The sequence below is a fragment of the Camelus dromedarius genome, chromosome 9 (genome assembly GCF_036321535.1).
Source record: "Camelus dromedarius isolate mCamDro1 chromosome 9, mCamDro1.pat, whole genome shotgun sequence".
In the NCBI taxonomy this organism is placed as follows: Eukaryota; Metazoa; Chordata; class Mammalia; order Artiodactyla; family Camelidae; genus Camelus; species Camelus dromedarius.
The window spans coordinates 10,563,810-10,591,484 of NC_087444.1; the positions used below are offsets into that span (position 1 = coordinate 10,563,810).

At 33.0% G+C, this 27,675-nt stretch overlaps 1 protein-coding gene and 1 long non-coding RNA gene across 4 annotated transcripts in view; both read left to right on the plus strand.

The window, feature by feature from the left end:
• Positions 1-11,663, plus strand: part of LOC105085612 (pancreatic alpha-amylase) — a 36,469-nt gene extending 24,806 nt beyond the window's left edge. For all 3 annotated transcript variants that reach the window (XM_064488777.1, XM_064488778.1, XM_064488779.1), the window contains 10 exons: positions 2,701-2,914; positions 3,269-3,415; positions 4,259-4,456; positions 5,466-5,696; positions 6,397-6,530; positions 7,305-7,427; positions 7,521-7,620; positions 9,250-9,368; positions 9,475-9,600; positions 11,411-11,663. In XM_064488777.1, the coding sequence (XP_064344847.1) occupies positions 2,747-2,914; positions 3,269-3,415; positions 4,259-4,456; positions 5,466-5,696; positions 6,397-6,530; positions 7,305-7,427; positions 7,521-7,620; positions 9,250-9,368; positions 9,475-9,600; positions 11,411-11,600 (1,536 nt within the window). In that variant the 5' untranslated portion in view covers positions 2,701-2,746 and the 3' untranslated portion in view covers positions 11,601-11,663. The remainder of the gene's footprint in view (positions 1-2,700; positions 2,915-3,268; positions 3,416-4,258; positions 4,457-5,465; positions 5,697-6,396; positions 6,531-7,304; positions 7,428-7,520; positions 7,621-9,249; positions 9,369-9,474; positions 9,601-11,410) is intronic.
• A 7,110-nt stretch (positions 11,664-18,773) lies between these two features.
• Positions 18,774-27,675, plus strand: part of LOC105085615 (uncharacterized) — a 259,455-nt gene continuing 250,553 nt past the window's right edge. Inside the window, exons 1-2 of the long non-coding RNA XR_010382210.1 lie at positions 18,774-18,863; positions 23,280-23,395. This is a non-coding gene — a long non-coding RNA (uncharacterized LOC105085615). The remainder of the gene's footprint in view (positions 18,864-23,279; positions 23,396-27,675) is intronic.

Genomic DNA, 27,675 nt, shown 5'->3' on the forward strand with positions numbered 1-27,675 from the left:
GAAACTGGGAATTTAATGTTAATAGTAAACTTTATTTAGCCTAATGTATCACAAAATGTTTCAACATGTAAACAATTACACACTAATTATTTACATTTTTTCACACTAACTTCAAACTTCGGAGTGTATTTTGCACATATAGCATATTTCTGTTCAGACTAATCATATTCCAAGTGTTCAATAACAGTGTTGCTTATTGGATATCACAATTTCAGAATTTTATGAGAAACATTGATGTAATACAGAGAATATGAACTTGTGGTAGGACGATTATCACAATTCTGGCTTTGTTATTTATTATAGGAGCTTGGACAATTTATTCAATCTCTCTGAGCATTAGTTCCTTTATGTATACCAAGTTTTTGCAAGGATTGGAATAGACTGTATTACACAATTTCTGACATAGTGTTTATTTTTAAAATATCAATGTGGACATGACCCAAGCTATACCAGTGTCTTGCAAAATACCTGTCAAACCTGTAAAACTATCATACAGAGAAGTTATTAACTATGCCTGGAAATGTCAAGATAAGCTTAAGATGTTTTTTCAATTGCATCTGAAAGGAATAGTAGTTACTAGGCATTCAAGAATGATGGAAGGAAACCATAGAGAGAAGGAAAGCACCTGAAAGTCATAGAGGAATAAAATTGATTGTAAAATATGAAGAAATTTTAGTTTTGCAATGGGTAAGCATTAGGGACTGCATGTTTGTGTTCCACCCCACCAAAAAATTCCAATGTTGAAACCTGAACTCCCAATGGAATGGTATTAGGCTACGGGGCCTTTGGGAAGTGATTAGGTTAGGGTGAAGTCATGAGAGTGGAGCCCCCATGATGGGATTAGTGTCCTTGTAAGAAGAGAAAGAGACTAAAACCCTCTATTCTATACCATGTAAGGACACAAGAAGAAGATGGCTGTCTGTGAACTTGGAGGGGGCCTCTCACCAGACTCTGGATCTGCTGATATTTCAGTCTTGGGCTTCCCAACCTCCAGAAATATGAAAAATAAATATTTTTGTTTAAGCCATCCAGCCTATGGCATTCTTGTTATAGAAGCTCGGAATGAATAAGAAAATAGGACAATTTGTTCACAAAGTTGATTGGAGGAAGGACCAAAGGAGAGCATTAGGATTCACAGAGTGCTCTTGGTACCCTCTCCACAAAGCTATTACTTACTCATTTTTCCTTATCTCAACAAATGGTATGATCAAATACATATTTCTTTAATTTTTCTCTTCCTCATTCTTTAGTTCTAATCTATCTATAAACCTATTGCCCTTCCACCTCTGAAATGTATTTTGTCATTGCCCTAGTCCAAGCAACTTACTTCTTTCCTGGACCACTGAAAAAGCCTAACTGATCTCCTTGACTTCACTTTTGTCTTCGCATAATCCAGCTTCTTCACAGCAGAGCAAGAATGATTTTCTTTTAAAATAAATCAGAGTCTCTTAGCTCCCATCTTTCAGCATCAATGGCTGTCTCTTTCATTATGTTTTCTACAAGGTCCTAATGATCTGGCCTACCTCTCTGTCCTCATCTCATTTTATTCTCCCGTTTATCACGCATTGTTTAGTTGCACTGACTTTTATTTACTTTTTTTAGTGTCACTTCAGTATTCTAAGTTTTTCCTACCTTGGGCTTTTACTATTGCACTTTCGTCTGTCTAGATTGCTCTTTCTCTGACCTTCAAATAACTGGCTCCTTCTAGTCTTTCAAATTCTAGCTGAAAATCACTTCCTCAGAGATTCCTTCCCTGACTATTCAGTCTAAAATACTCTCATAGTGAAGTCATTTTCTCTTTTATTACAGTTTTTTTATACTAGTTCTTATTGCTGTCTTAAATTGTATTATTATTATGTTCCCACATATTTTCTTTCCTTTCCACTATAATGTAAGCTGCTTAAGAACAAGAATCTTGGCTGTCTTGTTCATCATTGTATCTTGAATATCATCTATGTGCTTAGCAAAAAGCTGACACTCAGTTAATACTTCCAAATGAATGAAGTTTTTTCCAACTGTACTATTATTCTCTTTAATAAGACTTCATATACATTAAGGAAGAGAATGGATGTGGATTCATTAATTTAGTGTTTTATCAAATATAAGAGATACTTGGCTATAAGGAGAAAAAAAGCCATACCCTATTGCTATAGCCAAAGCATTCAGCACATGATTTGATGGAGAGGGGCAGGAAGGTCTGTTTCCTCAATTCATGGTCATTCAGTTTCCAAATAGTTTCTTAAATCTTAATGCAGAAATTTAAATAACTAAAAAGTTTGATTGGGGTGGAAACAGAACTAATTAAATATCCTGTTTCTTTTTGAAATTGAAGCATTACAAATATTTGCAAATAGATAGTTAAGACAATATTTTGACTATGAATTCAGTTGGCTCTAATTCTTATTTTCCTTCTGTTAGTGAAGGACTTCAGAAATAACATCTAATCCTAGTTAAATAATACATGATTAAGGACTCTTTATATATATATAATGCCAGATGTTTAAAAAGGTTAATATTCCCTCAATAGGGAAAACACTGTTGTAAAAGATTATTTAAATGATATTCCTGGGAGATTTATGGATGTTCTTCAGCTGTTTAACATTATTATTGATAGTTCTTTTCAGATCATGAATAAACAATTTGTTCTCTAAAAGTATTTATTCATGTTAACATTTACTTTGCAAAATATGCTTCTTACAGGCATATAAATAGTTGCTGGAAAGAGCATTGACAACTTCAAAGCAAAATGAAGTTCTTTCTGTTGCTTTCAGCCATTGGGTTCTGCTGGGCTCAGTATGCCCCACATACTGAATCTGGACGGACATCTATTGTCCATCTGTTTGAGTGGCGCTGGGTTGATATTGCTCTTGAGTGTGAGCGATACTTAGCTCCCAAAGGCTTTGGAGGTGTTCAGGTGGGTATTGTTCATAGTATAAATTGCAGACTTTGCTGTACTTAGATTAAACAGTATTATAATCTGTGTCTATGAATCTGGGACAACATTTTACTTCACAATTAAGTACTCTAAAACAGTTTTCTGAGAAAGAAAACATTTGAAATTGTTGGCAACTTTGTTTTGTTTCTAATATAATCCTTTTTTTTCCAGCATTTCCAAGATGATGTTAATATTTTCAAATGGTTGTAAAGAAATGTAGCTGCATATACAAAGATTCAGAAATAATTTTAGACTATTGATTCATTTCTAAAAATATTCAATTATATAAAGTAAGCCATAATTTGATACTTATTAAGGTTGTTTTATTTGTAGGTCTCCCCACCCAATGAAAACGCTGTAATTACTGACCCTTTTAGACCTTGGTGGGAAAGATACCAACCAATTAGCTACAATTTATGTACAAGATCAGGAAACGAAAATGAATTCAAAGACATGGTGACTAGATGTAACAACGTTGGTGTAAGTGAATTAAAGCCTCCTTCAAAAATATTACATAGAAAAATTATTGCTCTCTCCTCTTGTTCCTTTTGAGCAGAATGATTTTCATATACTTAAAAATTTTACTTTATGCTTTAGCTATAAACTAAAATTTAATTGTTGCCATATGTTCAACTTGTGTAAATATTTGTATATGTGCCATTTATCTACTAAAGAAGATGTAAGTAAAAGTTTAAGGCCACGAACTTACTTATAAAACAAAGTATCACCTTTTAACCCTTGCTACTGTATACATTTCTGGGGAACATTTTTCTACTTAGAAATTGGAAATTCCAGTTACAGTATTTGCTGTAACTTTTATATGACTTGTTTCTCCACCCATAATTCCTGGATCTTTCTTCCTGTAGTTTCTTTGATGGTAAATAATTATTTTCTCTTTGATGAGGAGTATAATGAGACAATATCTACTTTTTTTTTTCCTTCTGATCCTAAGTAGCTAGTAGAGGCTGGCTACTTATTTCTTAAGATGACCCATAGGAATTTCAAAAACCATTAACCTCTCCTGCCTCAATTGCTTCTTACTTCCTGCCAAAAAAAAAGTCTGTTTGCATTTTTTCATAGCTATGGTAGTTTTCAGATCTCTTAATTTATCATATATGTAAATATCTGACCAAGTGGCTAGAATGCATATAGGACTTCAGTTCACAATAATTTCCTTTCACACCTGACTGTTGCTTTTCTAGGAAAATAAGTTATAAAATAACAAATATTTTGGAGTGTTATTAACATGCTGTAAACTTTAATCAATAATACAAGAATTTCTACCTCTCTAACTCAAACTGAAATAAAAATTTTGCCTTTCAGGTCCATATTTATGTGGACGCTGTAATTAATCATATGTGTGGAAGTGGTGTGAGTGCGGGAACAAGCAGTACTTGTGGCAGTTACTTCAACCCTGGAACTAGGGATTTTCCAGCAGTCCCATACTCTGGTTGGGATTTTAATGATGGTAAATGTACAACTGGAAGTGGAGACATTGAGAGCTATAATGATCCTTATCAGGTAATTAAAAAAAAGAACTACCTACACCTTTAATTATCCACATGTAGCTTATTGATCTCCATTTTAATTATTAGTTTAGATTCCTTAGGAGAATAGGATTCCAAGCCCGATTATTAAAAATAAGAATCTCAAATCAGTATTTAAAACATTTTCCCAATTTAATTTTTCCCAATGAAAAAGCTCATCTACTTTATTTCTCTCATTCTCCATTTTTTTTTTAATTGAGATACAGTCAGTTACAACATGTCAATTTCTGGTATACAGCACAATGTCCCAGTCATGCGTATACCTACACATATTTATTTTCATATTCTTTTTCATTAAAGGTTATTCCAAGATATTCAATATAGTTCCCTATGCTGTACAAAGAAACTTGGTTTTTTAGATCTGTTTTTATACATAGTGGCTAGCATTTTCAAATCTCACACTCCCAAATTTACCCCTTCCCATCTCTTTTCCCTCTGGTAACCAATAAGATTGTTTACTATGTCTGCGAGTCTATTTCTGTTTTGTAGATGAGTTCATTAGTATCCTTTTTTTTTTTTTAAGATTCCACAAATGAGTGATAGCATGTGGTATTTTTCTTTCTCTTTCTGGTTTACTTCACTTAGAATCACGATCTCTAGGTCTGTCCATGTTGCTACAAATGGCACTATTTTATTCTTTTTTGCATCTGAGTAGTATTCCATTATACAAATAAGAGCACAACTTCTTTATCCAGTCATCTGTCAATGGACATTTAGGTTGCTTTCATGTCTTGACTATTGTGTATAGTGCTGCTCTGAACATTAGGGTGCATGTTTCTTTTTGGATTAGAGTTCATTCTCCATTTTTATATTAGAAAATATTTCAAAGGCATGTCCATACTAGAATGCCAATATCCACAGAGAACAATGCAAAGAAGTCCCTATAGAAATACCTATTAATGAGTAAGTGAATGAATAATCAAATGGATTCTCAGGTAATGATGATGTTTTATATATCAATTACAAAATTTTTACCTTAATAGGTCAGAGATTGTCGTCTGGTTGGTCTTCTTGATCTTGCACTGGAGAAAGATTATGTGCGCTCCACGATTGCTAACTATCTAAACCGGCTCATTGACATTGGTGTAGCAGGGTTCAGAATTGATGCTTCTAAGCACATGTGGCCTGGAGACATGAAGGCAATTTTGGATCAACTGAATAATCTAAACACAAACTGGTTCCCTGCAGGAAGTAAACCTTTCATTTACCAGGAGGTACATCAATACATATATGCGCATATAAAATAATATAATTTAATTCATCAGAAAATAAATGGCAGATTTTATTAAAAATGCAATTTCTGTAGGTTAACGGCTGAATCATTTATATAGAGTGTTCTTTAACCTCCTTTTATTCAGAGACCATGCATCTAATTCTGTCACAAGAGGTTTTTTTATGCAAGTGCAGAGAATTTATCTAGGCTGCAGACATCTCTGTGTGATTTATCATCTCCCCAGAGACCATTAAAAAAGACAGATAATAACATAGTTGTCTTAAGCCAGTCTATCTGACTTTAAATCTTGGCTATAACACTATTAGCTGTGCTCATTTAGCCAAATTGATTAACCTCTCTGAGCAATAATTTTTTCAAAATTTATCAAAAGGGTTAATGATAATGATTATGTCTTTGTTTTCTTTGGAGAATTAAAGAGTTAATATTTATCAAGCACTTAGAAATATTGTCAGCAGGTATTAAGTGCTGTATAAGTCTGAGCTATTCTTATCATTTAAGGTCAGTATTCTCACAGGACAATAGGTCACTTCATCATGTTGCTTTTGTAGCGTATATTTTAACAAATTAAAATAAGAATCTTGATATAAGGAAAACCACTTTGGGCATTTTATATAACATAAATAGTATAAAGCTATTAAAGTTCATACTTAAAATGATATTTTCTTCTCCATTTCTACTAGGTAATTGATCTGGGTAGTGAGCCAATTAAAAGCAGTGAGTACTATGAAAATGGCCGTGTGACAGAATTTAAGTATGGTGCAAAACTAGGCACGGTTATACGCAAGTGGGATGGAGAGAAGATGGCTTATTTAAAGTAAGTGAAATATGGTTTATCCTTTGAATCATTTGATAGATTCATTTGTGATATTACTCCAACACGAGTTATCTTCTTAAAGCCCTCTTACTTAGATAACTTTCAAGGATTCATTTCCTAATAATAAGTGTTATAGTTCCCCAAACTCCAACTGATCATCATTATTGTTTAGAATGTCAGTCACAAGGAAATATTTCAAGAAACCCAAAACATAACCTAGAGATTTTAATCTGTGTTTTATATGACTCTGCTAGGTTTGACTCATGTTTGCATGTAATTTGTGAAGGCCAGATTATTATTAAAATGATTTTATCATTTATGAAGTCCCTACAATGTGGCCACCCTGTGGAATTTACATCTGACAACCAATTAATTAATTTCAAATATTAGAATGTTCGTATTATAATAATATTATATTGAAGTCTCATTTTAACCCAGTTTTCCATTCTGTAGAATACGATATGGATGTTGATCCTTCTGAAGTCCATCTAAATTGTAATATACTGAAGCTTCTAAAATAATTTTGTATAACAAAAATCTTATCCTGTAACATAAATGTAATTCAAGTAATTCCTACATATATACATACTTGGAATATATTTGTAGATAATATAACTATATAGTTTATATTTAAAAAGCTGTACAGAATAATCACTTAATTAAGAGAGAGAATTTCATTAGAGGGTGCTATACTGAAAGAAATACACATTTAAGCTACTGTAAAGCTATTGTGAAAGAATAAATATATGTGTTTAAAAATTTTTTTTTACATAGGAACTGGGGAGAAGGCTGGGGCTTCATGCCTTCTGACAGAGCTCTTGTCTTTGTTGATAACCATGATAATCAGCGAGGGCATGGAGCTGGTGGAGCATCTATTCTTTCATTCTGGGAACCTAGGTAAGAAACAAAGTTCCCCGTTTTGAAACCTACCTTTTAATGATGTTAAAAATATTATTTTCTTCTATAATGATATCATTTTGTGACTTGCAGACTGTACAAAATGGCAGTTGGATTTATGCTCGCTCATCCTTATGGATTTACACGAGTAATGTCAAGCTACCGTTGGTCAAGATATTTTGAGAATGGACAAGTAAGTTTTGGCGTTGTCCAAAATATGTTTTTTGTCAATAAAAAGAAGTTAATTTTGTTTTAATTTCACATGATGCTGTTGCTTTCACTATTTTATTAAATATTTATTAAGTGTAAACCTAGTGGAGGACTCTTAATGCCGTAGATATGAAAAAATAAAAATTAATGATCTCTGTTGACAAAGAGTATGCAAGCTATTTAATATATGACAAACATACTCCCTCACCAAAAAAAGCGTCACTTAAAAATAAAGATACAGTGAGTAAAATATGTACTTCTCTTAAGTACCTACTTCATAGAGTTGATATGAGGATTACAAGTTAACACTAATAAAAAACTTCAGTGTCATCCCATAGTACAAGCAATATAAATATTTGTTAAATGCTTTTTTTAAGAAAAGGTTTTATGGAGTGCAAAGGAATTATCTAGTTGAGCCAAGGTCAATATGGAAAATATAACAGGAAGGAAAGTATATGTATTAAAAAAGAGATATTTGCAGATTATTCTGGGAACACTAAAGATGAGAAAAATGTGGGAGGTATGGTAAAGACAGTAATCTGAGTAATAATTTTTAAAAGGAACTGAGAAATAAGAGTATTAAGGTATTTGGAATATTAGTGGAAAGTTTTCATTTTAAACTGAAGATTTCAAATGTGGCATCATACAGCAACTTTATACCTGAAGTAGGAAATCCTCTTCACTGCACACCAGATATATATTTATCTAGTTTCTCCTAGATTCCTTTCAAATTAAGAAGTCCACTACTTTGTACAACAATTCATTCTATTGTTAGATAGCTTTAATACTTAGAATAGATAGCTTTAACATTTATACTATGTCCCTTTATACTGAGCCAATTTCTTACAATTTCCAACACTTGGTCTTCTGATGGAAGGAGTCATGGCATATGTCCATTTCCTCTTTTCCCGTAACATTTCCAAGACTTTCCCAGGACTTCTGCATTCTAACAACTGTTTGTTTTATCCACTATTCATCATACAACATGATTTTGAGACATTGATACCCTTCCTAGACATAATCGGTTTTTTCTGTTTACCTTTGAAAGTACCAATCAGAAAAACACAATATTAAAAATTTGTTCAGTTTAGTAAAGAACATTGTGATGTACATTTATTCAAAAAAGAAAAATGAAACTAACATTTAGCAATTATCATGTGTAATGCATTTTTTATATTTACATTGTTTAATTTTTGTAGCAACTAAGCAATATCTCCATTATACAGAAGAGGAAAATAAGACAGAGAAGTTATGTCTATTAACTAAGTTTTCTTAGCTAGTAGTAATAGAACCTATGTTTTAGTCCTGCTATTTCTGACACTACGGTTCTTGCCATTTCAATGATACCACGCTACCTATAGTGATACTAACAAATCATTGCAATTCCTTGGAAATAAGAGGTTTAAAAAATCATACCCTTGTTTGAAATATGGCCTAGAGAATAGGAAGTTAGGGAGAAGATAAATTCAATAAAAATACTGAACAAGTTGGATTCTAAAAGAAGACACCACAAAGACACAAATATGACAGATAGGGTTTGGTGTACTGAAGAAGTACACATATAATGTTAAAAATATAAACTTTTAAAATTAATTATTTTTTGCTAATTAAGGATGTTAATGATTGGATTGGGCCACCAAATGTTAATGGAGTAACTAAAGAAGTTACTATTAATGCAGATACTACTTGTGGCAATGACTGGGTCTGTGAACATCGATGGCGTCAAATAAGGTAGGAATATTTATTTAGAGATATCCCCTTATAATAAACTTTCTTAACATTTTATTTTAAACTGTTGAAGTATTTATCAGCATTTCATATGCCATTTTGTTTTTAGAAACATGGTCATGTTCCGTAATGTAGTTGATGGCCAATCTTTTACAAACTGGTGGGATAATGGTAACAACCAAGTAGCTTTTGGAAGAGGAAACAAAGGATTCATTGTCTTTAACAACGATGACTCGTAAGTAGATATCAATTAGAAATAATATTTTATACTAATATGTTCTTGGTTTATTCTTTTCTCTTCTTGCTCATTTACTTTTTTCATATCTGAAAAATCCTTTTGTCAGTGGATTAACAAAATATAGTGATCAGAAAAGGGCCAGAAGAAAAATGATGATCCTTACTCTTTTGGTCTCCTCTCTTTATAAGGGCTTCTGTTCTAAGTAGTGTTATTTTTTGTGCACTCTTGCATATCATGTGCAGATATGATGCATATGTATATGCTTACATATACACCTCACATAAAATACATTGAGTAATTAATATAAAGGTTGTGAAATCCCTAGAAGAATGTCTTACAGGCCTTTTTTTTTTTTTTTTTTTCAATAATGGAAAAATACTGCCTCAGGACCGAAATGCCTTTTTTCTTATCTCTTTTTTTCACCTACTCTGGTATTCTAGTTATTTGGTCTTCTTTTTTCACTTTCCTATCTCTCTGTGAAAAATAATACTTTTTAAAGTATATGTATAAAGAATATGTATTTTATGGTCAATGATTCTCCTCAGGAGATTTTTGGGCTTTAGTTCTAAGGCTTCTTATTACTAGCTTTTCATTTGTCATACTTACATCCTCTGCCCCAAGTATATTGATCCCTCACATATGAACTATAGCTCAGAAGACCTCTCTGCAGGCAGTTGAAATGTCTCAGTGCAATTTCTACTCATGCTTAGCTCACTTTAGCCTACATTATATTTTACTGATAAAAAATAAATCAAGGATATCTATTTCTTGCTCAAGAATCCATGGCAAGTCCTTTAATCCCTGACTTTTGTAGACGGGAGAAACAAAATAAATTTATGAGATAGCTTTAAATTTTTCTTTCTTTCTTTCTTTCTTTCTTTCTTTCTTTCTTTCTTTCTTTCTTTCTTTTTTTCTTTTCTTTTCTTTCTTTCTTTCTTTCTTTCTTTCTTTCTTTCTTTCTTTCTTTCTTTCTTTCTTTCTTTCTTTCTTTCTTTCCTTTCTTTCTTTCCTTTCTTTTCTTTTCTTTTCTTTTCTTCTTTTCTTCCTTCCTTCCTTCCTTTCTTTCTTTCTTTCTTTCTTTCTTTCTTTCTTTCCTTTCTTTTCTTTCTTTTCTTTCTTTTCTTTCTTTTCCTTCCTTCCTTCTTTTTTTCTTTCTTATTGAAGTACAGTTGATTTACAATGATATGTTAGTTTCAGGTGTACAGCAAAGTGATTCAGTTATACATGTATATATATATATTCTTTTCAGATTCTTTTTCAATATAGGTTATTGCAAGATATTGAGTATAGTTCCCTGTGCTTTATAATAGGTCCTTGTTGGATAGCTTTATATTTTAAAACCATATACTTCTTCATAGAAATGAGAGATTATTTTTATCTCCTGCCCAAGTTTATTTTAACCTCTTGAAAAAAAAGATTTTTGAAGAAATAATCAAATTGGAAGTTTTGAAATAATAAGTATTTAAATTCAAATGAGGACAAATTTAAAATATTTGTTTACCACAGGAAGTACTTTTCTCTAAGGGAGGCAGTTCACTCAAATCTTCTTTGATACTCTTCAACCTTAATTTTTTGGATAATTTTCACAATTGACCGGGAAACTGCTAAATCTTCTATAAGAATATTTTTGGCCCTGAGAAAACTAGTTACGTCTACTGGAGAGATCTTTGTATTTGGGTTTTCTTTTAACTGAGATCTTGACTGCTTAGAGATCAACAGCCCAAGTTAAACCTTTTTTCATAGGAAGTCTGTATTCTTGCTTTTAATTGTGGTGAATTCAAGTTAAATCTTAAATTTTATTTTACAGGTCATTATCTTTAACTTTGCAAACTGGTCTCCCTGCTGGTACATATTGTGATGTTATTTCTGGAGATAAAATTGGTAATAGTTGTACAGGAATTCAAATCCAGGTTTCCAGTGATGGCAATGCTTATTTTTCTATTAGTAACTCTGCTGAAGATCCATTTATTGCAATTCATGCTGAATCTAAATTATAAAATTTGAATTAAATACATATACCCAGAGAAATAAAATGTGTTTCTTTTCTTTTATATATGTAATATATAGCTTCTTATAGTTCATTAATTTTTGGTAAAAGCTATAGTAAGTAATCAACTTGAAAAACTCAGAAAAGCATAAAAAATCACATATATAATTATAAGATAATTATAATCAACATTTTGTTGTGTTTAAGAAGATTCACATTAACTTGTTTCTCAAAGAAATTTCCAAGAACTCAGAGAAGCATGTTGAAAAATATGTTTGTTGCTATTAACACCATTTGGGAGCTGTATATTTCTAATGTATGTCTGTATTTCTTCCATAGGGTGTTTCTAACAATTTAGTTAGGGGCAACTGATTTAATGATGATTCCCATACAAAGTCATAACATTTGGGTGGTTTTCACAATAAAAGGCCCTTTCATGGTTAAATAAGTTAAAAAGTAAAAGAAACTTAAATTATGCAGTCTGTAATTCTTAATTATGTGGAGCTTTGAGGAATCTTCTACTTTCTCTATACTCTTTTTCTTTCTCTTTCCCATGTCTTTAATGTGATGATGTTGTATGGTTTTCTTTGCATCTCTCAACCCCTTATATGGATACATGTTTATATATAGGGCTTTCATGACACCGTATACTCCAGGTTTTCTTCCTGATCCTCTAACTATTCGTTCTCCTTCACCTTGACTGTAAATGTGGAATTTATTAAGGCTCCCATCTAGGTCTTCTTAAAACTCTCAGTTTTTTTTTTTTTTTTTTTTTTAATGGTGGGATAAGGAAATAGAAGCCATAATTGGAAACTCTCCCTTTTCACCTCCAAATCTATCTATCCTTACCACTATCATTTTCTTCTATCCTCCTGTCAGAATTAACAAAGTTAATTAACAAAATTAACTTCACTTTACCACAGTCCATTCCCTCCACTTGTGTTAATAATACCATTCCATTTTTACCTTTTTGAGGACTTTATTTCTTAGATTATCCTTTCTCTTTTGATTTAACAATCTTTCTTTTTCTGCAAGATTAGGCCCCTCAGATTACATGTACCACATTAGAATCTTTTAACTAAGAAATCCCTGACCCTCGGTTTTTCCCTTTCTTGTCAGACTTCTGAGTTTTCATCACACAGTCTTAACATCCCCAACACCAGTTCATTTTTCATCTCCTTACTGTCCAGTTTCCATCATCACTTAGTTTAATCTGCTCTTGTCAACATAATCAAAAATATTTGTTACCAGTACAATGTACTTCTTTATCCTCATCTTGCTCTGCTCACAGCAGTATTCAATATGGTGAGATACTCTCGCTTCCTTTCTTCCTTTTGCCTCTGTGATTCTACTCTCTCCTTGTTTTCCTTCTCTCTCACTAATTGCTCTTTTTCAGATTTGTCTATTGGCTTTGCTTCTGTTTGACCTAAGAGCTCATTTGGATCTGATCCTCTTCTTTCTTTAACCTCTAAATGATTGCAATTATTTCCCTGGATTTAAAACACATCCTTTGGCATGGAGACCTGTATCTCTAATGCAGATCTTTTCCTGGCCTTCAACCTCACATTTCCAACAGATACTTGACATCTCTACTTCAGTATTTCACAGATCTCATACTTAACATATCCAAAATGTAACTTTCAATTTTTTTCCTCAAAAGCCCTTTGATACTCCCTGCTGCTGTTTCAACACTTACTTAGAAACCCAAAGTACTTGCTTGGTTTTTCCCCTTCTCAATAACTTTCCGGAGCTCCTCGCATGAACCTTAGCATGATGTATTAATTTTACCTTCAAAATGTCTCTTTATTTCTTGCACTTCTTTTGTGTCCTCTTCCACATCTTCATCCAGGTCATCATTATCTCTTGCCTGTGTTCAAAAACAACATCTCTACCATTTGTATTGTTTTACTTCCTCAGTTGATTTTAATTAAAAAACCCACAAAGTAATATTCATTGCATTTAAGTCAAATTATAAACTTTCATGCCTAAAATATTAAATTTTAATTTCATTTAGAGTAAAATCCCAACTCTTCGTAATAACCTACAAAACTACATCTGGCATGAACCTACCTCTCCAACCTCAATTTGCTTTTTCCCCTGGCAATCCCATACCCTCAGCCATGCTGGACTTTTTCATTTTCTTGAATATGCCATGTTATTTTTCATCTTGGAGACTTCTTTGGATGTTTGCCCCTACTTTTTTGGGAATGTTCTTAACCTTGTTTTTAGTATGGCTAACTCCCGTTCTTTATAAGCAGTCCCATAACTCAGTGACTGGCATCACCAGTTATTCAGTTCTGCAAGCCAGAAATCTGGCCTCATCTTTGAAGCTCCCTTGTCTTATATCACCCAGATCCAATCAAGCACCACATTCTTATTTTACCTTCTAAATATTTCTTGACTACGTTCTTTTTTCTCTCCGCTGCCATTACCTAGTCATCCTTTTTAAAAATGACTAAAATATCTTATTTTACCAATATTATTATGAGGAAAAGACCACAGACTCACAATGTAAAGCCAGACTGTATAACAAATGTATTGCAGGATGGACACAGGGAGACTAATCACAAGCCAAGGGCTGGGAATACCTCATAGCAGTTTTGTAACATATTAGAATTACATGCTTTCTTTTATGTAAGATTGTACCCACAGAAGCCCTTTAAGAATTTTCTGGTAGTTAGCAGGGGAGTAGGGGGTCTATGATAATCAGATAGTGATGAAGATACATCTGTACCCCCAGCAGGGGAAGGGAAGATGAACATTATGGACATAAGGTTGCAAACTTCAAAAAAGATATTTGAAAGGGATTATATAATGGGATAGCAGTATTTGTACAGGGAGCATATTTATATACAGGTTAAAGAGCTTGTCCAGGAGAATGAAACATCAAGGATGTCTATTGAAATTTTAACTATTAGGATACTTAACTAATAGAACTTTACATTCTGTTGATTATGGAGAGGCTGACTGCAGGATCAGTGGCTACTTTAGCCATTTCTATAATCATTCCATTCTCTACGATGCATCCAGAGTGATTTTTTTCAACTCAGAAAACTATCACCAGCACCACCAGCACCACCACCTTTCTGAAATCCTGTCAATGGATTACCACTTACCTTAGGATAAAAGGCCAAAATTCTTAGTAGGACTATTAGACCTGACTGTATCTGAAGCCTCATCTCCCAAAACTCTCCTCTTTAACTTTTTTTCTCTAGCCATACTAATCTTTTAGTTACGCAGAATCATCAAGCTTCTTTTATCTCCTTAAGTTCAATTCAAGGGAATTCTGCATTTTCTACTTGGAAGGTTCTTTTCTCACCTGTTTTCTTAATTAACTGCTACTCATCATTCAAATCTTAGTTCAAAGGCTACTTCTACAAGGACATTTACCCAGGATTAGGTTACTTTCCCTATTACTGTCATGACTTTCTGTACTTTCCTTCTTACCACTCACCATAATACTGTGGCACACTGTCGATTTTGCTCTTTATTGAATCGTTAGTTTCAGGACAGAGTCTGGCACATTATTATTTGAGAACTAAGTAATTATTTTTTAAATAAATTGAGATAGTAGAAGAAGAAAAGAAAATATATCAATTTTTGAGAAGGAGAAAGTTATTAGTAAAGATGAGTTCTTGGAATAGAGATATTCCTCTCATTCTCTCTCCAATTCTTACAAAATTTATAATTCCTGATTACCCTGACTTCTCAGGTCGTGAATGTCATGGGAGCTCAAAAGAAGCAGAAAAAGGTACAGGCAAACCTCAGAGATATTGTGGGTTCAGTTTCAGATCACCATAATGATGTTAATATCTCAATAAAGTGAGTCACACAAATTTTTTGGTTTCCTAGTGTGTGTGAAAGTTATCTTTATACTATACTGCAGTCTGTTAAGTGTGGAATAGCATTATGTCTTAAAAACTGTACATTCTTTAATTACAAATACTTTATTGCTAAAAGAAGCTCTCATCTGAGCCTTCAGTGATTCATAATCTTTTTACAGTAATAACATCAAGATCACTGATCACAGATCATCATAACAAATATAATGAGAAAGTTTGAAATATTGCAAGAATTACCAAAATGTAACACAGAGACACAAAGTGAGTAGATGCTGTTGGGAAAATGACGCCTATAGACTTGCTGAATGAAGGATTGTCACAGACCTTCAATTTGTAAAAAGTGCAGTATCTGCAAAGCACAACAAAACAAGGGAATGAGATATGGCTATATTTGACAAATGATAAAAACTCTCAAGAAATGAAGTATAGAGGGAATATAACTCAGCATAATAAAAGTCATATATGTCAAGCCCACAGATAATATCAGACTCAAAGGTGAAAATCTGAAAGTTTTTCCTTCAAAATCAGGAACAACACAAGGATGCTCATTCTCACCATTTCTATTCAAAACAGTATTGGAAATTCTAGCCAGAATAGTTAGGCAAGATAAAGACATAAAAAGCATTTAAATTAGAAAGAGAGAAGTAAAATTTTCTCTGTTTGCAGATGACATGATCTTATATATGGAAACTCCACCAAAAATCTGTTAGAAGTAATAAACAAAATCAGTAAATTTACAGGATACAAGACCAGCATGAAAAAATCAATTGTATTTCAATACACCAACATCAAACTATCAGAGAAATTAAGAAAACAATCTCAGTTACAACAGCACCAAAAGTAATAAAATACTTACAAAAAATTCAAAGAGGTGAAAATTCTGTATACTGAAAACTGTAAGACATTGATGATAGAAATTGAAGAAGACATAAATAAGTGGAAAGATGTCCTATGTTCTTGGATTAGAAAAATTAATATTGTTAAGATGTCCATACCACCCAAGGTGATCTACAAGTTCAGTACAATCCCTGTCAAATTCCAATGGCATTTTTTACAGAAATAAAAAATTTTAAAATTCATACAGAATGATAAAAGACCTTGAATATCCAAAGCAGTCTTGAGAAAGACAAACAAAGCTGGAGGCATCATGCTTCCTTATTTCAAACTGAGTTTCAGAACTATAGTAATCAGAATACTATCATATTGGCATAAAAATAGGCATGTGGACCAACAGAGCAGAATAAAGAGCCCAGAAATAAACCCTCACATATATGATCAAATGATCTTTGACAAGGATGCCAATACCAATCAATGGGGAAAGGATAATCTCTTTAAGAAATGGTTGGAATACTACTCAGCCTTAAAAAAAGAATAAAATAATGCCATTTGCAGCAACATGGATGGACCTGGAGATCATCATTCTAAGTGAAGTAAGCCAAAAAGAGAAAGAAAAATGGTATATGATACTGTTTATATGCAGAATCTAAAAGAAAACACAAATGAAGTATTTATTATGTATAACTTAGATGACTGATTATTTGCATATATGTAAGCACATTTGACTGTCCTTTATGATTGGATTACTGTATTCTGTTGATTCTTATTTTGTGATTGACTTTATTCCTTTGATAATTATATAATTTTAAAAAGCTAAAGTTCTAAACTGTTCTTAGAAACAGTGAACAGTACATATATGTAAATTTAAAAAAATATGTACCCTCTATTGTATATATGTATTTACATGCAAGATATTGTTTGTGTACAGTAAAATTGTATCAATTTTACCTAATAAAACTGAATAAAGAATGGTGCTGGGAAATCTGGATATCTACATGCAAAAGAATGAAACTGGACCCCTGTCTTACAGCACTGAAAAGATGTATTTCAAATGAATTTGAAGACTTAAATGTAGAACCTGATACCACAAAACTAGAAGAAAACAGGAAAAATTTTCATGATATTGGTCTTAGCAATGATTTCATGTATATGATACCAAAAACACAGACAAAAAAAAAAAAAAAAAAAAAACAAGTGGGATGACATCAAACTGAAAAGCTTCTGCACCACAAAAAAGCAGTCAATAAAATAATAATAAAAAAAGATGCATCCAATGGAATGGGAGAAAATATTTGCAAACCATGTATCTGATACGGGCTAATGTTCAAAATACATAAGGAACTCTTACAACTCAGTAGCAAAAACCCCCAAATAACCTGATTTTAAAGTGGGCAAAGGACCTGAATGGATTTTTCAAAGAAGACATACAAATGGTCCCTAGGTACATGAAATGACGCTCAGCATCACTCATCGTCAGGGAAATGCAAATCAAAACCACAAGATAGCACCTTGCACCTGTTAGGACGTCTCTCATCAAAAAGACAAGAGATAACGAATGTTGGCAACGATGTGGAAAAGGTATACTGTTGGTAGGATTGTAAATTAGTATAACTATTACTGAAAACAGTATGGAGTTTCCTCAAAAAATTAAAAGTAGAACTACCATAGGACCCAACAACCCCACTCCTGGGTATATATTAGAAAGAAATGAACTCAGTATCTTGAATTAATATCTGCACCCTCCTGTTCGTTGCAGTATTACTCACAATAGCCAAAACATGGAAACAACCTAAATTTCTGTCAGCAGTGAAGGGATAAAGATAATGTTATATATAAACTTGAATGTCATTTTCTAGGTGAAATAAGCCAGACAGAGAAAGACAAATATTGTGTGGTATTAGTTATATGTGGTATCTAAATTAACAAGAGTTGAACTCATAAAAACAAGAGAGTAGAAATAGTAGTTGTCAGGGCCAGAGGGGTGGGGAAATGGATAGATGTAAGACACAGGGTACAAAACTTCAGTTTTAAGATGAGTAAGTCCCAAGGATCTATTACAGTGAGGTGGCTGTAGTTAATAATATGGTATTGTATACTTAAAATTTGCTTAGACTAGATCTTACAAAAAAAAAAAAATAGTTGACGATGTGAGGTGACGGATGTGTTAACTAACTTAATTTTGGAAATCATTTCATAGTGTTTATGTATATCAAATCATCACATTGTACACTCTAAATGCATACAGTTTATTTGTCAGTTATTCCTCAATAAAACTAGAAAAAAAAAATCATGGGGAAGTCAAGCACCTTGGCTAAACTCCATCCTGTTTTGAGGATTTTTAAGCCGTAAGAGCAGTCAGCTTTTTAGTAAGCTATACCCCTAGTATACCAACCAAAATTTCTTAAGACAGGCAAAATGATGCCACATGGTCTAGGTATAATAAATTTGAAATATATTTTTATGCTGCTCATAGTACTTTCTAATACTTTTCTCATATGAAATAACTTGTCAACAGTTTCTTCCTTTGATGTTTCTTTTTATCTATAGAAGTAATCCTGCCTGTGAATACTGAGTTACTTCTCTTCTCATGGAAGGTAACTATTTGTGTTGAAAAATCATTATTTATGATTAGACTTTTATTTGTAACTCAAAACTGAACCAACAAACATTATTATAGAATATGACTGATCACAGAGAATGATTGGGACATTAGCTCATGCCTTTGCAGAGTAGTCTCAATATTATGATTATAATAATTATTATTAATTTTTCACCTTCCAAATAAAGCACACCTAGATGCTGGACCAACATATGATAAAAGCTTCTAAAAAGACATTTATGTTCAATAGACCAAATCTCTAATGAGATCGCTTTCTGTGGTATAAAGAGATAAATAAGATGGTTTTTGCAAAGGTGAGAAAAAAATCTTTATTTAAACCAAAATTTTTAGAACATTCTCGTTTAGTTCTTATGGATATATCAAAACAAATTCCTTCTTCCAATTTGAAAGTGACTGGAAACAATTTCAGAGTCTTAACTCAGGGCTAATTTCATTAAGTGATTTAATTCAATTTTTCTTGTTTCCCTTTGCAAGTCTCCTAAAAATTCTAGAGATAAAGGAAAAAATATAGATTTATCAGATGCAAATTATAGTGTGCTGCAGAAAGTTATAAATTTTAGAAGGAATAATTTAAGAGCGCCAATAAAAACAATAATTAAAAAAAAAAACAAACAGAAGGGAAAGTGATATATTAAAAGACCTCTGAAGGTCTTTCACATGAAATTGTACAGATGGGCAAATACACAGTCTGTTTGCTCTTTTTGTCCTTGAACATAACCTCTGGGGGGAAAAAAAGAGAAGTGTGGCTAAGAGCCACTTGTTTTTCGGAAGAAATAGGTGTGTTGAAAGGGTTTAGGTACAAAAAGCACCACTAACACTAGAATAAAAGGTGATATCTATTATTTCCCTATAATTGCAAATCTGCACAAACCAACTCTTTTTTTTTTTTAATACTTTTAAAGGTCTTTTTTGTCATAAAATGATTGTATTTTCATAATCCATTCAATTAATGGACATTTTTTGAAATAACTCTTGAACCTCAGTTTCTTCACCTATAAAATGAAAATAATATCTACATTATTAGTCTAATGTATTATGATAAATTGTATATAATATATTAATCATTATTTCTGGATAAATACATATTTAATCTCCTCAGTAAAGATGTTTGTTATTCTTAATGCTGAGGTCTGGCAACCTGATATTCTCCTAAAATCTAACTCGAAGAAGAAAGAAAATCACAAAACATTGGAATTGAAGCAGAAAATAACATTCAACTCTAATTTGAAATCTTGCCATATTCAGTCTGTGTGTCATTAGTTAAAAGTTATCTGACAAAAATCTGTCTTGAGTTTAGTATTTCTAGTTCAGTTCTAGGTCATAAGATCTATAGATGATGTAAATTCTATATGTTACAATGAAAGCTCATATCAATCAATCCAACACATACTTATTAAATGCACAGCACTCTTTTAGGTACTTTGAAACATGTTACCTATGTTTAAGTATGAGTATAGTTGGGAAAGCAAAATATACCTATATGATACATTAATACAAATAGAGAAAAATATATTATGCATAATAAAGTATGGATACTAGGTTGTTTGAGTTCAAAGGAGCGAGATTATGCGTGTTTTGAAATGGTCTGAGAAAGCTTTATGGAAAAGAATGTTCTTGATACAGATAAGGAGGATTTGCAAGGGAGAGGAAAGAGGAAGGAGTATTCCAGGAAGAAGAAAAGATATTACAAAGGCACAAAGGAATGAAAAAGACTGTGTGGTGGTGAATAGATCAGTTGATTAGTGAGGCTGTCGAAGGAGACTTAAGGAATACTAGTGGAAAAACGGGTTGGAAAGGTTGAATGAGATTAACGATAGAAAAATACATTTCCTGTCAAGACTTTCCTATTAAGTTTGATATACTGATACCAGAAATGGCATTTCTGGGTATAAAGGATATCACTGTCTGTGCAAGATAATCATATGTTAGTTACTATAGGGATAGTAATAAAGAATTAAATTATTAGGTTTTAGCGTACATTACCTTTACAATTTGCTTACCTCCTCCCACCAGCCCCCAGCTGTGTAGTTTAAATGAAACTAAATTCTTCTGTAGTCCACTAGCACAGAGGTCTGCCAATCTTTGAATGTTTCAGATTTGCATAAACCTGTATTTGTCAGTCCTCACTCCAGGCTTCCATTGTCATGTGCTGAAATAATTGATTTTGAGTGACAGCGTTCTTCCTGCTTACTATTTTTATATCATTGGGGATGAAAATAATAGAACTATCCCTTGACTTAACTGTCAGTCCAGGGACGACACCTTGAGGGTACTATAAAATTACATAAAGTCCCCCTATCTGCCAGGAACTGGTGGTTTTAGTAACAGTACTGGCTTTGTAGAAGAAAGTCCAGCTATAAAATATTTTCCCATATCATAATGAATATTGATACATTTAAAAAATTAAAATAGAGATTTATGTCCAGTAAAATTCTCCTTCAATGAGAATAAAGTTTAAAAGTTTTCATTTGAGAAGGAAAAGCATTATTTGGTATAAAGTACTTTCTTTTATTCTAAAGTTATCAAATCAATGAAAGAAGAAGAAATTTGTATTTATTAAAAAATAAAAAAAGCCCAAAAGGGAGGAAAAATATGAAGGACTAATATCTAAGTAGAAATTGTTCTGAGTAGGAGGACATTTTCTGTAAAATACAGTTTCGTTTTATAGAGGTTTAATTTTAAAGTTAATATATGGAAAAATTCTTAGTTTTCAGGCTTGGAGGTGTCTCTCCCTCTTTCTTTTTGTTAACTAATCTCAAAAAGTAACATGTTTGTCATTCAAAGGAGATACTAATTTCATTAAAGTAAATGTAAAAGAGGGTTTGCTGGGGAATGTTACAAACATTTTTAATGCTCCAGAGATTTCACTGTTAAACAGCGAGTGATGTTTTGGCTAAGCACATCTGGACTGGGTGACCACAGAAAATGCTTCAGCAGCAGAGACCCCTGTCCGCACAATGTCACATAAATGTGGGGAGGGAACAGCAAATAAGTGGCTTTGTTAGAAAAGATGGCTTCTGGAGTCCAGCCTCCAGTATTACCTGTTCTTCCGTTGAGCTCACTCAGACCTGTGTAGTCAGCTTCTGAGTAAGCTACCAAAAGAGAAGGGGAAATGAGTCTTCAAAGAAAATCAAATTTATCCCTTCTTACGACCTCAAAATTTAGTAGATGTTAGTGGTTTAATATAGTTTATATTAACTGAATTAAATTTAAATAATTATTTAAAAAATATCCTGGAGACAATGTCAACTCAGAGGTGTGACTGCAGTGGTAGTAATATCATAATGAGGGGGTAGGATATGTAAGGAGACTCTGAGTAGTCTTCTAATCACCAAGTGACAGTCACTGCCTGCTGTGTCATTTTTCACTTAATGTTAAAGAATGCTCTGAATGTCAGAATCTATCATAATCACTGCTACTTACACATCAGCTGAAAATTTGCATGGATGTTTATTTTCTACTTAGCAGTAATGTATACATCCCACAGTTTTAGACGCTTTTGAGTGCAAAAAATAGAATGTTTCATTTCCTCTCTCAAGAGTACCTTTCCCAAGGAGCTATAAGTTTTTAAATTGACAGTTTTTAACGTGGAACATATTCTAGTAAAGGTATGGTTAAAGGCATGATAGGAAAATCACTTATTTTTTTTTTATAATATGATTATTTATGCTGTGGAGAAAAGGAGTATTTCCTCTATGATGTATCATTTAGCATAATTATTATTTTTAGCTATTTATATTTGGATTTAATTAGAATGTATATAAATAAATTTCTTTTAGCAGTAAGGGGAAAATTTGTAATTTTCTAGGTAAGAAGACTGTGGGTCAAATAGGTTACAAACTTAGTTTTTAAACTTAGCAGAAAAAAGCCCTTCCCCTGCCCCTTTTCAAATCGAAACCTTACGTAGAATTATCAATGTGTAAAAATCTGGTAATGAAGCTTCTCTGTTTGGAGTTGCAGTGGGATGGTGGGGGGATGGACTGCTTGCCTCACCTTCTCCCTCCTTATCCAAGACACCTTGAAAGCATCTACAGGGGCATGATATGTTGCATTTAAACAAGTCCAGGAAGAAATCTTTAGAACACTGTATTTTTTGTTTTTAATTTCAATACCTTATATGGGAAATGTTTTTGATAAATTTAAAAGTTAAATTGTTTTGATGGGTATTAGGAAATGTTTTATGTCAAAAATATGATGTTATATGTCAAAATTTTCTTACTATTTTTAACAATACCACTTTTGTACAATATATTATGTTGAAAATAAGTGGAATGCGACTTACAAGTAGTGTAAAAAGTTTAATATTTAGTTTTCAACTGATGCTGCATAATCAAGAACCTCAGAATTCAGGAGCTTAAAACAACAAATACTTCTTTTGCTTGCTCCCCAGTCTGCAGGTTATTTGGGACAGCTCTACTTCATGTTGTAAAGTTTACCTGGGCTTGACTTCAGGCTGTGAGTTGAGGTCATGTCTGATCCATTTTCTTCAATCAGTGGCAGCTCAAGGTATGTCCTTTGTAATACAGTCATATTATATATATGTCATAGTCTCAGTGAAAATGTGTCCCAAGATTCACAGGTTTCATTGTATGTCTCAGACTCTGACTACACCTGTTTACAGTGGCATTTACGGCTTGTCTTCAAAGTGTTGCCGAAATATCGGCCCTGTCCCTGGCGAGCCAAATAACCCAGAGACAAGGTCTTGGAGCTTAGAAGAAAAGAGGCAATTTTATTGCTTTGGTGGGCAAAGGGGACTCACAGCAGGCTAGTGCCCTCAAAACTGTGAACCCACCTCAGGGATGGAGTGGGGTGGTTATACAGCCTTAGCTCAAACAATAAAGCATTGATAACAAGCAGCAGAATCATTTTCTCATTAGAAGACATGGAAGGGCAACATGATGCCTCCAGGTGGCCAATTCTATAGAGGTGAGCAGTTAGATCTCTTTATCTTGTAAGCACTCAAGGTGTGGTCTTCTTGGTAATTCAGGCTATTTTGTAAGGTTACAGTCCTGTGACCTTCTCCTTGGAGAAGGACTCAGAGCCCAAGCTGATTATTACTTTCAATTACTGGAATAAAGTAGAAACAGTAAGATCAATAGCTTTAGTTTTACAGTGGGCCTGGAACTGTGAGTAGCAACCGGTCAGGCAGGTCAGCTGACCGTTTTAAGGGCGAGCATAAGAATAAGCAAACTGTTAGCCTAAGTGCGGCCAAATTCTCTCTCTGGAAGACTTGATGCCATATGTCGTACATGACTGCATTCTTCAGAACCTTTTGTCACCTGACATTTTCCTCCTTTATAATGTGACTTCTTTGACGCCAGTTAAGCTACCATGTGAAACTGACTTTTGACTAATACAGACCGAGAGCCCCACCCCTGCTGATGCGGATTCTCCTTGTGAAGAGGCTTCGCTGTGGAAGCTACATTTCCATGTCAAAGTCACCAATAGAGCTCTGACGTGCCAAGAAGTCTTGTTTTGTTTGGGAAGAATCTCTTTCCTGCAACAATATGTTGTCTAAGTCTTAAATCAGTGTTACCTTGTAATTCAAATGCATCACAATGAATTTCAGTTTATGTGCATAGTTTCCTTCTCCAGCCTTTAGCAATCAATCTATGGGAACATGATCAAAAACCATCTGAGAGATAGAGGCATTACAGTACTCAGAATCACTCCTTTCTCTTAACCTTTTGATCAAGTTTTGCCTTTCTTTCTTAATGAGTTCTTTCTTCAAGATTTCTTGATTCCTTGGGAAAGAGAGATTCCTTGCCCCTTTCAGTCTTTCTTTATTGGTTAAATTCTTATTATTACAGCTTCAGGTCATGTTGAGAATTCCACCACAAAATGTTTCTGACTGCACTCATGGATTTTTATGGGCATTAAAATTACAGGCTGAATTCTAAGAGACAACTCCATTTATCTCATCTTATTCTTAGAACAACAAATACATCACTACAGATTAAACACTAAAATAGAATGGGGTATACCCTATAGGCAAGCAGAAACACTTCAGAATTAATGGTTCCATCACTCACTGTTAGAAATTAGGGAGGTGTTAGAATTATTTCAATCATTAGATCTATTATTTGCTTCCTTCTTTGACTATCTGGACTCACTTTGGCACCAAGTGACTTTTTGCTCCAAGTCCCCTACCCTATCTACATATAAATAATTCTACTGAGAATTCACCTGTTGTTTCATTTAGTTACCCTAATGTATTTATAAGGTTAGCAATACAATGTAAATGCATCAATGCTTATATTTTAAAATATGCTTTGCCTCAGTACTGTGATCATTATTAGCATTTAATAAATTACTTTATCTTATTTGAACCCAAAGTCTTTCACAGTGACATTGCTTTCAATGATACAATGTATAGTTCTCAAATTTTGTTGATATGAGATCCTGTGAGAGAGAAAACTAAGTCAGGAAAAATGTTAAGGTACAACACTGTCATTGAGAGGCTTGCTCAGATACTGCAGTGTAGACTGGTTAAGTTTAAAGATCTTACATCTGGTCAGATTTGGGTCCTGTGATGGAACAGAAATCAGAGAATCACCTTCTACACTTACTGTCTTGATGTAGCTGATATTCTATGGTTGCAGGTATTATTAATAACTGTTAACCTCAGAATAAAATGTCATACTGAATTGAAGAGGGATGTTGGACTTTGCTTAAAAAAGATTGCTTTGGCAGATGCAACGACATGGAAAATGGAATCTCTGTTTCTTTGTGCTACATATTATAAGAATTGGATGTTACTTTAGGAATTCTGCACAATTCTATCTTAGGAACTTGTATTCTATCAATGTCAATACTCTTTGTAATTTAATTTGACTGAGATATATCTTTTTTTTGGACAAGTGTTATTTTGTTGAAAATTTTCTGTTCCCTTTCTACTAGAGAATAGTTTGTTTTCTTTTGACTCATTGAAAAGAATCTTTAGATTCCTTGGAAATAAATGAGATGGTGGTTATGAAAAAATGCTAATATTTTAATTGACATATACTAATTAATTAGAAAAATGATAATAAAATAATATTATTTAAACATTTTTATCACATTATTGATAGTAAAATGCACATCACTTGAGGAGTGACTACCACCAGAAAGATAAAATGCTAGGTATGAGAGGTAAAGAGATAAGGTATGGCCTTTCTCTGGAGGACCTATTATTTAGTGGAACTGGCCAGTAACTCCCTTTATCATCAGAGAATTTTGCATCTGATTCTGTTGTTAATTCAAAATATAAATGACTGAAAAAAGAAGAAGATACAGTAGAATACAATATTTTCAGTGTATTCATGAAATTAATTAAATTCCTTTTTGCTGCAGATAACATTTGATGCTATAGATACTGATTTAAAATAGTTGAAAGTGAATCTAAAGTTTAGTTCTGTTTTTCCTTTATTTACTCTTATATTTTTCAATATCAATTATATGCTTTCAAAATCCAAAACAATTACTACAAAATGTAACCATTTGCTTTTCAAAAGCTTTTTGCGTATTTTCAATGTTTATAGGGTCTTTGTTAATTCTAAAATTTTAAAAATAATTCTTTCACAGAAAAATCAGACACACATGAGTTTAAAGCAAATCTTATTTTAGGAAATTTCTTCAAATCACAGAAAATTTAATTATAGAAGTAGAAGTTCTTTAAAAATATTTCATTTTCTTTTGAAGATTACAGAGTAAAGTTATTTCCACTCCAACTTCCTCCTCAGTGAAAAGAGAAAAAACAAGAACAGAAACTATAGGAAAACAAAATCCCCTTCATCTCTAATAAAACTATGAGATTTCCAGCCTAAATAGTGAACTATAAGGACCAGCATAAAAATTCCAATAGAGTGGAATCTGGACTCAACTATGGAGGAAATAGTACCGACAGATTTTGTGCACAGCCAGACTTCTTAGAAGTATGGTGGTCTCTGACCTGAAAGATCTTATCTGAACAGTGAGCTACCAGAATGTGGTGAGCCTTGGAAATAAACACAAACCCTATTCCATAGTGTGAGACCAAGAAGGCCACAAAGAAAACCCATTTTTTCCAGAAGTTAGTAGGATTTTCAAGTAGTAGCAAGGAATATATTTGATGATCAGCTTGATAACTGTTGTACAGAATCCTTTAAGTGGTGTAAAGAAGTAATTAAAGCAATTAACCTCAATCTAATCTAATCACCCTCTTGACTGTTAGATGCCCTGTGAGAAAGAACAGAAGGTAGGTGACCTGGTCTAAGCTCCTTGCCAAGTGGATTTCTGGGGAAAGGAACTACTGATACATGCTAGGAGGGAGAAACTTCATCTCTGAAATGCCCTTTATAGAGTGTTCCTGGCTGAGCATTGCCTATCATAAAAAGAACCTGGGATCTATGAAGCATGGTGGATATTTTATGTTATACAATTCTCTGAGATAAAAGATGGAAATGTTTTATACCTCAAATGCTCCTGTTGTGTGAGGTAACCCCACAACGTTATTTAGAAACCTGGTCTATCATTCTGAGCCAGTGACTACTGTCCAATGCAGGACGACTGGGACCTGAGGAGCTGCTGCTGATGTCTCATGCCTTTCTCTGTTTTGTCTGAACATCTTGATTGATTGCATCTTGAAATTATTATAAAAGGCTGATGCTGGAATAGGATCTCTGATTCACTGGTGTCTGATTTGTTAATGAAATTCTATGTGTTAACTTGGGGGAATAAAATACACTCTCATAATACCACAAAGAATGCTATAACATAAAAAGCTTTATAATAAGCCATGCAGATTCTCTGCTCATTCTGAAAAGATA